At 38.0% G+C, this 16,118-nt stretch overlaps 1 protein-coding gene across 2 annotated transcripts in view; it reads left to right on the top strand.

Annotated features, from left to right (window-relative positions):
• MET (MET proto-oncogene, receptor tyrosine kinase) overlaps positions 1 to 16,118 on the top strand; it is a 112,245-nt gene that overhangs the window by 60,452 nt on the left and 35,675 nt on the right. For both annotated transcript variants that reach the window (XM_043872394.1, XM_043872393.1), the window contains exons 4-9: positions 6,384 to 6,518; positions 7,539 to 7,712; positions 12,659 to 12,819; positions 14,502 to 14,604; positions 14,716 to 14,852; positions 15,508 to 15,669. In XM_043872394.1, the coding sequence (XP_043728329.1) occupies positions 6,384 to 6,518; positions 7,539 to 7,712; positions 12,659 to 12,819; positions 14,502 to 14,604; positions 14,716 to 14,852; positions 15,508 to 15,669 (872 nt within the window). The remainder of the gene's footprint in view (positions 1 to 6,383; positions 6,519 to 7,538; positions 7,713 to 12,658; positions 12,820 to 14,501; positions 14,605 to 14,715; positions 14,853 to 15,507; positions 15,670 to 16,118) is intronic.

The raw sequence follows: 16,118 nt of genomic DNA, 5'->3' as shown, positions 1-16,118 counted from the left end.
CAAGCCTAAGTTTCTACAATCCATGTTTCAATAATACTATGAAGTTTCTGTTACAAAATAGAAGGGACATAATTTTTTTCCCCAAAGACAGCTGCCATACATGAAAAGGAACAGAAGAATGATTTTACTTCCTTCCTACCCTGAAGCCTAAAGGCAAAGTTGCTTTGCAAATGTTTTCTCCCAAGAGTTTGCAGCTGTTTCTGCCTTTCCTATTGTGCTTATGTTCAGCTCTGGCTGGGAATACAAGCTTCAGCTCCAGCTGTTGGGTGCAAAGTGAATCAGGTATTTCACAGTGGTTATTTGATTAGCAAGACTTATATTGTTTAGCTAACAATATTATATGTATGGAAGAAAAGACATTTTTGACATGTTTCTAACATTTAAGCATGTAACTTATCTCATACAGGTGCAGCTATGTCTAAATATACTAATGTGTACATATATTCAAGTCTATCTGTAGAGCCATGTCAATGTAGATCTAGATTTCAAAAACAGTTTTTATTTGTGTGATTGCTCTCTTGGGATGCTTTGAAGTAACATAATATGATAAACAATGTTGGAGATAGTGTAAGTAAACAGTAAGAACAGGGCTTCTTACAAGTTGTGGAGGGGGTGGGGATGTAGAAAAGAACAAGGCTGGAGAACATGAGCACAGAGTGCAGGGCTACGTGGGAGAGGGAAGCGGGATACTCATGAAGATCACAGGACTAATCACAGGGATTGCCCACATCTCCCCTTCTGAGCTCCTCGTCTAATCTACATCCAAAAACAATGCTTGCTTGATTTTTTTTTTTTACAGCACTTATATAAGGCCTTTAATCTCTAGATGCAAGCATTGCTATTAAAATATTTGTGCATGACTGTCAGGCCAGGGAGAGTGAGTGGATGGGGATGGGGTAGGGGTGGATACGCACTTTCCAGACTTTTTGCAAGTTCATCTCCACATTCACTGGCTTGTCTGCATACAGTGGCCACTGCCTGAGCGCTGTCATAGATGTCATTAGATTCTTTGGTATCATCCTTCTCTTCCCCCATCCCCCTTTCTGTGATGCTGTTACCACCCATAAGCCCATTTCTCTTAACTGGACTGGTTGGTCTTAAGCAAGAAAGTTCAAGAGGTAGGAATCACCTAAAAAGACATCCTTAGCTCATGGTCATTACTTAGAACCATTACCTAAAGGATTCTGTTAGTAATCAGTGAACCTGAGAGTAATTACTCACTTCCACTAAGAAGAATCTATTTATTTATTGACCTCCTGTCTCCAAATTCCTTCGGTTCCTGTACCACCATCATGGTATTTCAGTGGTTTGTGTTGAAGCCTGCAGCATGTTACATTTGGGATTACTGCTATTTTAGACTATGTAGACACAGATCATCAACTCATCAATGCTGTGAGCAGCCTGCAGGGACACAGCCAAATGAAGTCTGAACTTCCACATTCTCTTCAGAGATTGCTGACTTACCTATCTCCTTCATAAAATGACCAAATAAAAATATCATCTGCCTTTTTTTTTAAGGCATACATCATCAATTTACTTACATCTATAAAGAACAGTAACTTTGGTATATTTCTTTAAAAGAAAATATGTTTCATGGATTCTGAGATTTCTTCTGTGAGGAAAAAAACATCTATTGTAAATAATAATTACAGAGTTATGTCCATAGCAAAAAATTAAGCCTAGTTTGTATATAGTCTCCTAAAATGAATTAATGCATGATCTTGAAATACATACATCTTATAAATTGTTATGGTATAGAAATTTAAAACATCATAAATATTTGAAACATTGGAAAATGCTAACCTTTTTTTTTTTTTTTTAGTAGCAGGGAATAACTGGAATTTCTTATTTAGGTGCTTACTTAAAAGAAATAGAGAGGCATTTTAAAGTGAAATATATTTATCATTAGCCTTTTTGAAATTCAGATAGATATACTCTGTGTATAGATTGACTAATCCTATAGTCATTATATTTGAAATACTGATTTGAAAGTTTTGGATTTTTAAAATTGTTACAAATTTACTAGCTTATTTATTTCTTAGATGCTTGGTCTCAATTTGGTCTTGACTCATTTTGACTCACTTTGACTCATTTCAAAATGTTGAGACACACACATTGATGTTATAATCATAAAGAAAATTGCTATTTGTACATATCCTGGCCTTTGTAGTGTCAGGTTGGTAGAGAAACACTTGTGCCTGTTTACCAAAAAGAGTGACAGAACAAAGCAAAGTTTCATTTAATTCAACTTTTGCTGCCTGGTACTTTGTCTTAATACTTCTAATTTTAAGTTGTCAGCACCAATCAGCGATTTCCACTTCTTATGTTTCATTTTTTTAGTTCTAGAAAGCTCAGTGTTTACCTTGGTTGAAACAAAGCTCTTCGTATCTGATTCCTTTCTAGACAAATATCAATTTCTTTCACATACTTAAGATATAAACCTATTGCTGGTGTTTTAGTCAGTTTGGGCTGCTGTAACAAATTAACATACTAGGTGGCTTTAAAAAACAAACATTTATTTCTCAGAATTCTGTAGGCTGGGAATTCCAAGATCAAGGTGCCAGCAGATGTGGTGTCTAGTGAGAGTCTGCTTCCTGGTCCAGATTGCTGTGTACTCACATGGTGGAAAGAGGGCAAGAGAACTCTGTGGGATCCCATTTATAGAGCATTAATTGTCAACACAGTAGAAACTCAAAATATAATTGCTGGTCTTCTATTTCTTACTAATTGTTCTAAAACTACCAGGTGATTTATCATAAGAATTAAATTTAAATGCTGGACTTTGTTCTGTCCTTAGAAATATCTCCATGACAACCAAAAGGAACTCCTTATTTCTTGCAAACATTGCTTCAGGAGTATTTTGAGAGTTAAAGTGGTTACCCAATTACTTAGAATTTTGGCAAGAAGAGAAAGTGAGGAGTTAATGATAGAAATGCATTCATGGCATTTTATAGCAATAGGTATCCTTTCAGAGAAAGGGCTAATGATCAACTGAAAAGGTATTTGCATCTGTGACATGATCTCTGCTTGAAACTCCAGGCAGTCATCTCACTTTTCCCCAGCCTTCCTGTCTTCTCTGTTTCATCTCATTTTTTATACCAAGCCACACTCATCCTAGTTCATGATCAAAAGTTGAACTTGTCGGCTGTGCTAATAACATTTCCTCTGTGCTATCAGAAACTATTTAGATGTGGAGTCTTTCTCTTTAGGCACACTTAACTTGTGCGGCCAAGATTACTAAAACAAGGAGTATTTGGCAAGGCAAACATATTGTGAAATTTGTCTTAATGCTTTGACTCACAAGTGGCTCTTGGGAGCTCAGAGTTGAAGTTTTTTATTGGTGTTTACTCTGGTGCTCCAAGAGTATATTTGAGTGTTTAAGAAGAGGTCAAGCAAACAGTTTCTGGCATGAGAGAAAGTTCCTTGGAAACCTGACTTGTATTTTCTAGCTAAAATTCTCTATCATATTTTCTTTATGGAAAATAATAGTACCTACCCTGTAGGCTTATTGTGAAACAAAATACCTGTTTAAAGCACTTAATACAATGCCTGGCTCAGTACCCATCATATACGGTGTTCTCCAGATAAAGAGTCTTAACAGATAATGAACCAAATCAATCTATCCAAGTTTCAGCGGTGCAAAGAGCATCTTTATGAAAAGAGAAATATTAATTCTTTCTGGGAAATGGATATTTGAATGGGCTTCAGATATTTGATAAAGTCAAGGGTAAGTGTTAGTCGCTGAGTCGTCTCTGACTCTTTGGGACTCCATGGACTGTAGCCTGCCAGGCTCCTCTCTTCATGGATTTCTCCAGGCAAGAATACTGGAGTGGATAGCCATTCCCTTCTCCAGGAGATCTTCCCAACCCAGGGATCAAACCCAGGTCTCCTGCACTACCGGTGGATTCTTTACTGTCTGAGCCACCAGGGAAGCCCAAAGTCAAAGATGATGACCTATTAAATTAAGAAGAGATTGCTTATTATAGATATGGGAAATGATATTAAAGAGATCAAAAAGATAGGAGAAAAAATTAGGAGCTGATCGTTATGTAGGAGGTCTGAATAGAATGGAAGGTATAAGAGAGATAGACACAAAATTCAAATATCTATAGGAAGGTTCAGAAGGATGAATAATCTCCAGTGAAGCAGAACGTACAGAATGAGGCAGAGAACAGAATCAGGTTATTAAAAGAGGCTAATATGTTGTTTTGGTTTTTACTTGTGTGTGAGAAAAGGAATTTTTTTCCCTTTGCAGTTTGAAGTGATTGACAACAATCAGAGAAATATTTTTTAAAATGGGGAGCAGGGGAGCAAGAGGGGTAGGAAAAACAAGAGGTGATGAGCAGCAGAAGTAAGTCAAGATAGAAAAAATTGGTTAACTGAAATAATTTGCTATAGAAGACTTAGACATCTGGTGTTCTGGTATTCTGCTTGAAACCAGCACCAGCGGGAGGTAGGACTGGTAACTGAATTTTTTTGCATTCCCTACAAATGTCACAAATAACTATTTGGCCCTAAATTTAGGGATAATAGTAGTTTCCATTCTTTCCCGTTCCAACCAAATGACCTTCGATCCATCACTTAACTTCTCTGCAAATACAGCCACCCTGCTTAATGAAGTTGTTTTGAACGTGTTGAGTGTTTGGTGTAGAGCAAATGTTTGAAAAAACAATGTCATGGTGTTTAACTTTTACAGATCTGTGTGAACTTGGTTCATTTCTCTATCAACAATCCACTCTGTGGGAGCAAATGAGGGATTTTGGGAATCTTCCCAAATTGTTTCAGGGTAAATAGCTCCTTTATTGTGCTGAAGAAAAAATTTACTCCTGGTTCCCCAAAACATTTTTATGTTGTGTGTTTGTTAGAGTACTAAGCAGTTCATTCCCATTTTATGGATAAGAAAGCTGAAGTAGAAGTGGTTTATTATTTAATCTCAATTTCACAGATGCCCACATTTGTCCCATGATTCAAACATGGCAAACAAATACACTTTCAGTGAAACATGAAAGGGTATTTGGGTGTCAAGCAATTTCATAAAGTTAGTTTCAAGCCCAGAGCTATGCTCAGCATTTTGCACCCTCCTGAAGATAGAACGTTATGGCCTGTTTAAGAATGAGAATGCGTCTTGTTATGCCCGATGTCCGAATCCCCGAGCTGGAAGAGAGAAGGCTTCCAAGACAATGCAACTCGCAAAAAGGGAAGTTTATTACTGACTCGAGTCAGGGCTCCTGCCGCATCCAACACAGTGGTGCAGGGTCAGAGAGCCCCGAGCCCAAGCTGTTACACAAATTTATAGGGTGAGCACACGCTGTTGGTAGTTGGTTTAAGCGGATTGGTTACACCTTTGCAAAGCAATTTCATTGGTCAAAACTTTCGCGCGCGCGGGGCTTTCCCGGGGGTTTCCGCCCCATTCCTAATTTCCTAATTGGCAAACAGCTGTCAGTGTTAAGCGAAAGGTAATTGGTTGTATCCAGGTGGCCTGATAATCTTACCACCCAGAAGTAGGAAGGCCTGCTCCTAATCTAAGCTGCCTGCCACGGCGTTACTTCTGCTTGCCTCGCAGTCTAAGCTCTCCTGTAGTCTGAGTGTTCACCTTCTTCTGATCTTATGCCTGGACTTCATTATTACTGGGTTCTAGAGACTGGACTGATGGAAATTTTATAGCTGAGAACCATCCCAAATTAGAAATACCTGACAGCAAGAATGACACCACTCATCAAATCTCCTAAGACATTGTTAAAACTATCAGGTCTTGTTATAAAACCAGGCCAAGAAACAGAACCTTATTTATAGTCTAAGTAATAATGTACGATGGGACAATGGTTTATAAGAAATGACAGCACATCATTTCAAAGTTATCTGAGGGCCTATTTCAACCTCAAAAGATCTATAAATATGGCTAAAAGGTAGCAAAGCTGGAACCAGATCCAGGTCTCTAGACTCCCTGTTCACTACACTTTCTGGAAGGTCAAGAGAAGCTGCCCGGTGGGAGGGTCAGGAGGATAGATTTTAAAATAATCCAGAATCCTTGTAGCATAAGTGAGGTCTTCTGGGGTGAGTTTTGGCTCCTCCAGTTCCCAGTACAATGGTGAGGATGTGTCTGCATGTGCTGGCTGATTGGCTGGAAGATCTCCTTTCCTAGAAATCATTAAAAGATCATAGGCAAAACTCTGTCTTGGGGGTTCAGATAAATTGTCTTCAAGGCAGGAGATTAGAAGATGAATTGATTTACAGTGCAGTAAGCTGTTGGGCATATCGTTCAAACATCCATGAGCTCATCTAATCTGGTATTACCATTATCATCCACGTTCTCCCCTGATAGTGTATTTAAACTGAGCTTGTTGGACTGTTGGATTAAGAGTGCTTTCTGCTTTGTTTCTCAGGTTGTGGTTTCTCGATCAGGATCATTAACTCCCCACGTGAATTTTCCCCTGGATTCCCACCCTGTGTCTCCAGAAGTGATTGTGGAGCACCCACTAAACCAGAATGGCTATACACTGGTTGTCACAGGGAAAAAGGTAAGCCCTGTTCCTTAGGAAGGTTCCATCAATGTGGTTCCTCCTGAGTGGATATTTACAGCCAGTGTCATCTGGTCCTTTTTAACTTCTCCCTTCATCTGGATTTACCTCTTTTCTATGAAGCTCTTTCCTGAGTATTCCAGACATCTCCTAAAATCAAGTTAAATTTTTACTTGGGGAAAATTGGACCTATGGGAGGTCGTGTTCATGAGGTAAACTTCTCCTTTTGTCCTATATTTCTCAATGAGAAAGACAAACACACAAAATGAGAATTTCAGTCCTAAGGGCAGAATTCTAGTGCAGGCAGATAACTCCTGAAGTGTACGTTGAAAGAGTTTTGCTGGCCAGTAATCCCTTTTCCCTGAGAAGAGGTGCATTTTGATGCCAGAATGATATGTAACCTTACTTAGAATTTCCCAGTGGTTCAAGTGTGTTTTCCAGCAGCTTAAATTATACTCTCTTGTTATTTTAAAATCATCTCAGCAGGGGAGGGAGAAATTGGGAGATTGGGTCTGACATATATACACTACTACAAATAAAATAGATAAGTAATAAGGACCTATTGTATAACACAGGGAACTCTACTCAATAATCTATAATGACCTGTATGAGAACAAAATCAAAAAAGTGGATATATGTGTATGTATAACTGATTCACTTTGTTATATAGCAGAAACTAATACAACACTGTAAATCAACTATACTTCAATAAAAAAATTTTTAAAAAGTAAAATCATCTCACTGTCGCCACTAAATAGAACCTCTGACATTGGTGATAATGCTTGTGTTCACTGGACAGTTATAGTTACTTTTATCACATATGTGCCAAAAGTGGAGGGAAGGAAAAACATTTTTTTAAGTTTAATCACATTAGCATTATTACATGATGTGCGCACATAAGTGGCATCTCTGTTAGACTCTGTAAAATTATATTTATATGTATCTTTGATGTGTTTAGCTTTTATTTAATAAGCAAGCAAAACCCCCCTCTGGAAGCTCTTCCATCACTTGTCTTCACAGATCACCAAGATCCCGCTGAATGGCCTGGGCTGTGAGCATTTCCAGTCCTGCAGCCAGTGCCTCTCCGCCCCTTCCTTTGTGCAGTGTGGCTGGTGCCGTGATAAATGTGTGCGACTGGAGGAATGCCCCAGTGGGACGTGGACTCAAGAGACCTGTCTGCCAACAATCTACAAGGTAAGAGTCTCTGTCAACTGTCGTATGTGTTTTGTTTTGGAAAGCATAAATCCCATGGATTAAAAAATTCAAAAATCAAAGTATTCATTTGTCTGTGAGGCATCAGCCGAAGCACCACCTCCTTCCAGGTTCTCCCTTTAGGGTGTCTTTGGGCACAAGCCCCTGGACCCTGCACTTGAAGTGCTTGCTTCACACTCTCCTTGGGCAGTTCTCTCCCTAAGCAGATACGTGAATAAAAGAGTAGTGGCTAGAGAGCAACACTGCTCCGCGTTTCCTCACACTGGGACCTGTTCCCTTCTGACCTGCCCATTCTGATTCCTCACCAGCTACTTTATGTACCAGATGCCCAGACATAAGCCTCCATCATACATAGGGATCTAGTCATCATAACACAGAACCCTAACCTGGACCGTGCAAGCTAGAGGTCCAAGAGCTCCATACTGGAGCAGGCAAACCAGGGGTTTTGTTCCTTCTAACACACAGACGGTGGCTGTTTCATCAGTTAGAGGCAAGTGGATGGTGGACACATTGGTAGCTGTGTGCCTTCTCTCAAAGTTCATGGAAGAGAAGTAAAGACACAGCTGATAACCTCACTAACCTCTATACTCTGCAAGCCAATTCATTCTTTAATTCATTCCAGAAACATTTATTGGGTGCCTACCACACAGCTGGCTCTCTTCTAGACACTGGGGGGACAATTCCCAAACAAGACAAAAGTGCCTCCTGCTCTTAGAGAACTGAGCTTCCAGCAGTGGACTTCGACCATGATATTGTAGACACACTCTCTCTCTCTTGCTTTGTTACGCTTAAGCATGTATTTGGTGCTCTGAAAATCTCCATGGCAATTTGTAAAAATTTCTTACTTGATTCAAACACATTTTGCTTGAAGCTACTAACCTGGTAAGGACTCAGTATGTGTTTTCTCTGCCTGCATGTGGAACAGGTGGACTTTGGTAATAATAAATGATGCATGTGAAAGAATCAAGTTAAAGATCTTGGTCGGTCGCCTGGTTCAAGCCCAAGTAAACAGAGTGTGCAAGTTAGAACAGGATCTGCCCCCAAGCACATGGCTGTTTTCATTTAGCTACGGTTTGGGCAAAGATTTGTACTGGGTGACTGGGTTTTAAACCAAATCATTTTCTGTTAGGTGTGACACAATTATTAAGCCTCAGCTTGATCAGCTAGAGAATAAAGGAGAAGATATTACAACAAATTTAAATCTGTAGTGTTTATGCACTTTTTGTTTGTGTGTTTAATACACTTTTAAAACCACATGCAGTTTTATACTTTTAAAAAAACGTAGCTTTGGCAGTTTGAGACACCAGGAATCCGAATGCAGCTATTCCCTGAAAGGTATGGGGAGTGTGTGTGTGTGTGCACGTATGCATGTGCAATTAAATCACAACAATTTCATTTTAAAAACAATCAACCTGCTGTTTTAAATAAAGAGCAGGTTGAGAACCTGTACAAATGAAACATCTAACTTTGACCAGTTTACCACCTTTTGTTATTAATATTAATGAAAGCTACATTAAAATGGTTAAAAACAACAAATATTTTAGAATTTTCTGGAACCAGAGACTCTCTCATAACGTTTGAATCTCCCCCTCCTCCACCGTCCCTAACTCCAGCACTCTTAACTGGAAATTTTTAAAAGGTTGGGTTGTATCACGCACCATTCACTGAGGCTCGGGCTGTACGGTTAGAAAGAAAGTAATGCAGCTGAGTCCATAAATCCCTTTTGGTTCATAGTTGTTAGGAAGATTTCATGCTGCACTAGAGCATGACATTTAGAGTTCTTACTGCAAAGAGTAAGACAGATTATTCATCTTTTTCTTATCTGTCTTAAATGCTGCAGGCACAAAACCCAGCTAATGTGTCGAGTTTCACTTTCCTATAAATGTAAGTCAACCTGCTTTTCAAGGTACATGATGTTCAGTGGCTGAGATTCTCTGCAGTTCCACGTATGAAATATTTCAGGAGTGCAAGCCCATTATTTTGTTTCAAACATGTTATCTGATCTTGCACTTAAAGAGCAATGAAAAATGCTTCAGAAAAGAAAGAGTACTTTCCAATATATTCTGAATTTATTAAGATAAAATTGTCATATCTTGTAGGATTAGAGTTCAGTCCCGTGAGACAGTAAAACAGTTTATTAATTGATCAGAAGACTCAGATAAGAAGCAGCAGTGATATCTTATGAGGGACATGAGATATTTTATCTCTTGTCTGCGGTACACTGCCACCAATATATTTGTGACATTTACTGAAGAGACAGATTTTAATTTTCCAAGATTGTTGTTGTTATTTTAATTTTCTCATGTATTATCCTGATGGGTTTTGAAAACATGATCATTTAAATCATTTTCACCTGTGTAAGGACAATAGTTATTTTTGTGGCTATTTCTACCCTACCCAGGTCCAGCCTCTGTGGCTGTATGCTGTACACTCATTTCCTCCTCACAGAGTTTCTCTACCCTCAGGATAACACAGTTTGCCAGCCCATTGTTGGGTCTGTCCCAGGGTGTGTAGTCCAAGACTGTGTCTTTCCTTTTCCCCCGGAAGAGTGAACGTTACCCCGTAAGCTAAGGCAGAAAAGCTCAGTTGCCTGCCTCTAATTTTCAGCCAAGAGAGAAAAGCTAAGAAGAGCTGGCCTTGCAAATCCTGATGATCTCACAGAGGTTTTATATTAAAGCACCCATGTCTGTTGCCAGCACACCAATTGAACAACTCTGTGTCTTTTCTGAAATCATCACACAATCCCTTGGTCTTATATAGAAAGTGACGATGATGAATGTGGAGTGACAGACTTCAGTTTTTACATACAAAGGGGAGATCTAGGCAGTGGGATCAGGCCAACATCAGCCTTAGGCAGCTGTTTTCAGTGGGGAAGACTCCTCATTAAAAGAGGAAATAGCAGCTGTGTAACTGCCTCAGGCTGAAGAGAGCCCTGGAGGGTTAGATGTCTTTTTCTCTCCTACTGAATTTCTAACATAATAATAAAAAGATTTTTTTTCTAGCAATTCTCATTGGCTAGACATGGACGAGCTAAGTTTTCATGAAAGGCACAACTGTATAATGGATTTCATGGGTAAAGTAGCTATATAAAGGCAATAGGCTAAGACTTTTACAGGGGTTTGACAACAAGGGCATGACGTTGGTTTGCGATTATTTGCTTGGGAGGGATGGTAACATTTGCAGATTTGAATTTTGCTAAAAGCTCTTCTAAAGTGTAAAAGAATCACTTTTACAGTTTCACTAACTGCTGCCTCTGCTGCTGCTAAGTCACTTCAGTCGTGTCCGACCCTGTGCAACCCCACAGACGGCAGCCCACCAGGCTCCCCCGTCCCTGGGATTCTCCAGGCGAGAACACTGGAGTGGGTTGCCATTTCCTTCTCCAGTGCGTGAACTTTCACTAACTAGTCTTTAGCAAATACCTTTACTGATTTTTGAGTTGCCTGTATAGCAGTGCTGTTTTCCCACCATTGTACTTTACAGCACAATTTACAATATGTCCCCCCAAAAGAGCATTTCCTTTCTCAATTGTCACAAAGCTGCTGAGGAGAAGCTTATTTTTAACATGGAAATTTGTTTTGTTTTAATAGTTTTAGCCTAAAAATAGTTGTCTTGTAAACTTCATAAGAGCCTAATGCTATCTTGTATCACAGTTGCCAAATTTTTATTAATGAATTCATTTTACTTTTAATACACCAAAGATAAGCCTGCAATAATAAAAGGAACCTATTATTATTTAATACTGAACCTGAAGTAAATAAGTCAATCCTCAATCCTAGAAATGTAATATACAATGATGCCAAAAGAAATAATTAGAAACATTTGCTATACTATAGATCACACTTGAGGCCCTCTCCAATTCTGCTTTTATCTATTTCTAACAGAATCTGTTGACTGTATTAAATGTTACATCATTTTTAGCTTGTTAACTAACCAGCTGGTATCTATCAAATAGTGACTATATTTAAAGGAAAAAAATGGCAGTTAGTAATAAATGTGAATTAAGAATAAATAATTAAGTAAAATAAGTTCACTTATTCATTTATTGATGCCTAGCACATAGCAGATGATTTATAAATAAATAGTGAATGAATAGGGGCGTCCCTGGTGGCTCAGTGGTAAAGAATCTGGCCTGCAGTGCAGGATACCCAGGTTCGATCCCTGGGTTGGGAAGACCCCCTGGAGGAGGGCATGGCAGCCCACTCCAGTACTCTTGCCTGGAGAATCCCATGGACAGAGGAGCTATGCAAGCTGTAGTCCATAGGGTCGCACACAGTCGGACACAACCAAGGCGGTTAAGCAGCAGCAGCAGCAGTGAATGGATGAACGGCATATATGTATTAAATACCATATACGTGACTGATATTCTGATAGCTGTTAAATGCAACCGTGAAAACACTGGGTACAGAAAGAAGTATTTTTACTGTGTGACTTTCTCCTCTGGGTGGGGAATACCATAGCAACAACATGCGTGTAGCACACACCCAGCTGGTACTCAGAACAAGGCATGTACCAGTGCTCGGCTTCTAGGACCCATGAAGGAGTTTTGATCAGAGTTCAATCTGGAGGCCCAGATTATATAAGCATATAAAAGTATGGCTTATATAAAATGTAAAATTTGGGCCTAAAGTGTGTCTTCTTCATCCCAAAAAGCCCTTTCATCCCCACCTAGGCTGAATTTGCCCTCTCTCCCATCTCTGAATCTTCTGAAAACAGCTTGTTTCATCAACCTGACAGATAGTTTTAATGTTTGTTCCAGATTCTCTGAGATTTGTATCCCTTTTTCCTACGGTGAAAATTCAATTTCTTTAGATAACAGGAGAAGAGAAGGATTTCAGATTCTTTGAGGATACATATTTTGTCTTTTTTTCCCACACATATGAAAGATAATAATGTGCTCGTTTTTTTTAAGTTCTATATTGTCCTTTTAGGTTTTTCCAACTAGTGCCCCCCTTGAAGGAGGGACCACACTGACTGTTTGTGGCTGGGACTTTGGATTCAAGAGGAATAATAAATTTGACTTGAAGAAAACCAGAGTTCTCATTGGAAATGAGAGCTGCACCTTGACCTTAAGTGAGAGCACAGCAAACATGTAAGGACCTAAAAACACTTGGCCAGGGTGTGGTTGGGAAGCAGGTTTTAGTTTTGAATGAATGCTTGTAAAACTTGCCCCAAAAGTCCTTCTCTTGAGTTAAAAAATATCTTGGTCCACCACTCCCCTTGTGGATTTATTTTGTTTTAAAAACTATTTACTCACCAGGATTAAGGAGGAAGAAAGTGACCTTACTCAGATGAAGAAAAGAAAAATCTGGCATCTGGGAATTTTTCAACCATTTTTATAACAACGCTTGAGAAATTGTCTGGGTAGATTTGAAAGATTAGCACTGGTTGGGGTTGGTCCATCTAAAGTCTTCCATAAAAAAAAATAAAATAAAGTCTTCCATAAAGAGACTGTTTCCAATAGTTTTTTCTATAAAAAATCAGAAAAGAGCTCAATATGGACCCTCTTTTCTAAATTCACTTTCTGAATCTCAGAAATGTAGTGACACAGCTGTATCACACTTCTGAGACTCATTGTTTTTGATGAGTTTATATTTAGCTGATCTTGACACTGTAATGAAAAGTTAAAGTGTTAGTCACTCAGTCGTATTCGACTCCTTTCAACCCCATGGTCTGTCCATGGAATTCTCCAAGCAAGAATACTAGAATGGTTTGCCAGAAAGGAGTGTATCTCATGTAGTCATTCCCAAATCTCAGGAAATAGCAATGTTATCCCTATTTTACAAAGATGGAAACTGAAGTTCAGAAAGATAGATTAGTAGAGGTAATCCAGAGAATAAGAGCTGAACAGGCCTTCAAACTCAGCTCTCTTGATCCAAGACCTGTGCCTGTTCTACTGTATCCTACTTGTAACTTCTATAAGATCTGAATCCCATAATGAACAGAGAACCCAGAAATTTTTAATTATGTAGTAACAATAACCAAACATTTAAAGTTTTATAGTTTGATCTATTCTTTCAAGTGGTTATTTTATACCTAGTAGAATTCCTTCCAGGGTTATGCAAAGATCTAAATCTACTCATCTTATTTTACTGAGGCCAAAACATCAATTAATGTCATACTTGTTTAGCTTAATGGCAAAAAAATTCATTCAAGAAATCCCCCTTGTAAGTTCTTGCTCATTGCTTATAAATTAGAGCCTATAAAAGTGAGGCACAATTATTCCTCATTTTTAAAAGTTTCTTAATAAAGCAAATTATACTTTATAGGATTATAATAAGATTATTAATTTAAAAATAATTTTGTGGAAAGCCTATTGTTATTTTATCATTATTGTTATTAAATAAGCATGTATAACCACAAAAATGCATCTTTTGACATACTTTGAAGAAGAGATTTCTGCTTAGTTGTAATCAGCCCGTTGTTTCATACGCTATCAAAATACCATTTCTTTAAGTATGCCAAACATTATGCCTACAGTTGTATAGGATTAGACTGAGATTATTATGAACTTTTCGATTGGTGAGTTCTACATCAGTGATGTTTAACATTTCCTGTTTTGTCTGTATGAATAATACAAGACAGTCAATATAAAGTTTAGCGTAATAGTACAGAAATAGAGCTATACAATTTTCAGTCTTGATGCTTACCTGGAAACTCTGCTTGCTATTTACAGTAGTCAGCTCACTATTTGGAGATAAGAACCCTTAATATAAAACACCCAAGCCAGAAAATGCCTTTGGACTTACAACATATAAAACTTTACTTTTTCAGGTTGAAATGCACAGTTGGTCCTGCAATGAATGAACATTTCAATATGTCCATAGTTATTTCAAACAGTCGTGGGTCAGTACAGTATAGTACATTTTCCTATGTGGTAAGTCTAGGCATTCATTTTCTCATGAACTAGGATATTTAATTATTACTTAATCTACTTAGAGTTATAAAATTAACAGGTTATTTTATTTTGTTTTTATCTCTCATTCAGGATCCTATAATAACAAGTATTTCTCCAAATTATGGTCCAAAAACTGGTGGCACTTTACTTACATTAACTGGAAAGCACCTAAACAGTGGAAATTCAAGACACATTTCAATTGGTGGAAAAACATGTACTTTAAAAAGGTGTTGTAGTGTATCTTTTGTTTCATCAGTCAAGTCGGTTTAATATTTGTACCTAACAAATCAAGAAAATATTGTTCTTTTGTGGCAAAAAGTCAAGATGTTTATTATTTACTGACCTTACCTTAAAAAACTTCTTCCTTCCTGAATCCCTCTACTCCTTTTTGCTGTTTTTTCTACCCTTCCCTTATGGTTTATAAATTCCACTTTTAAGTTTGTCTTCCCATCCACCTTCTTTATTGTTATACTTAGTATCCCACCTATGCTATAAGCTGTGAGATTCTGGTAATTGACAGTAAACATTTCCATCAAGATTTACAATTAGATCAGATCACTTTGGGGTGGTGAGAGCCATGAGGGAGACTAGGTTAGGAAGTCACATTTCTGCTTCTTAGGAGTTGGGAAAGCTCAAATCAAGTACCAAAACTTTAAAAATTGCTTAAAATCCCAAATATTTTTAAGTTGGATGGCTTGCCTACAACAAAGGTAAGTCTGGGATCTAGTCAAATGCAAACACTGTACATTAAAAAGAGCTTTTTTTTCCCTAGAAATTCCCATTTAGGAGCTATTGACTGATGTCCTTTTTGATTTATGGATATAATTCTAATATGTGTGTGTCTTTAATAACGAAGATCCATTTTCTTAATTTTTTGTTCAGTGTTTCACATAGTATTCTCGAATGTTATACCCCAGCCCAAAGCACTCCAAGTGAGTTTTCTATTAAATTGAAAATTGACTTAGCCAATCGAGAGGTGAACAGCTTCATTTACCGGGAAGACCCCATTGTCTATGAAATACATCCCACCAAATCTTTTGTTAGGTAAGTAAAAGTTTCTGATGGATATAAGAAAATAATGAACTTGAGGATGATCGGCTGCCAGATAGTCAAAAGGAAGATAGTTGTATCTCTGGATTTGATACTATTGCATTTCTTTTGAAGGATACCTTTCCAATTCAGGAGTGAAAACTACATTCAGGTTCTGAGTACAATTTGACTTTATCAACGCTAGTTCATGCCATTTTATCCTAGTTTAAATAGATTTCGTTAAAACAATTTAACTGTATATCATAGTATTTAAGTAAGCACTTATATCATGTACATTTTAATTCTTTACTAACCTTAGTGCCTAAAAGTGGAGTCACCTTTTTCTGTCCATTTTAGTGTATTTTTCCTTACCTACTTTACACACAGCTTTTCCCTATACCAGTGTGTTAATCGCTCAGTCCTGTCCAACTCTTTGTGATCCCGTGGACTATAGCTTGCCAGGG

Source organism: Cervus elaphus, chromosome 18 (genome assembly GCF_910594005.1).
Source record: "Cervus elaphus chromosome 18, mCerEla1.1, whole genome shotgun sequence".
Classification (NCBI taxonomy): Eukaryota; Metazoa; Chordata; class Mammalia; order Artiodactyla; family Cervidae; genus Cervus; species Cervus elaphus.
The sequence above is the reverse complement of the archived record's forward strand: the minus strand, read 5'-3'. Positions and strand labels throughout refer to the sequence as shown.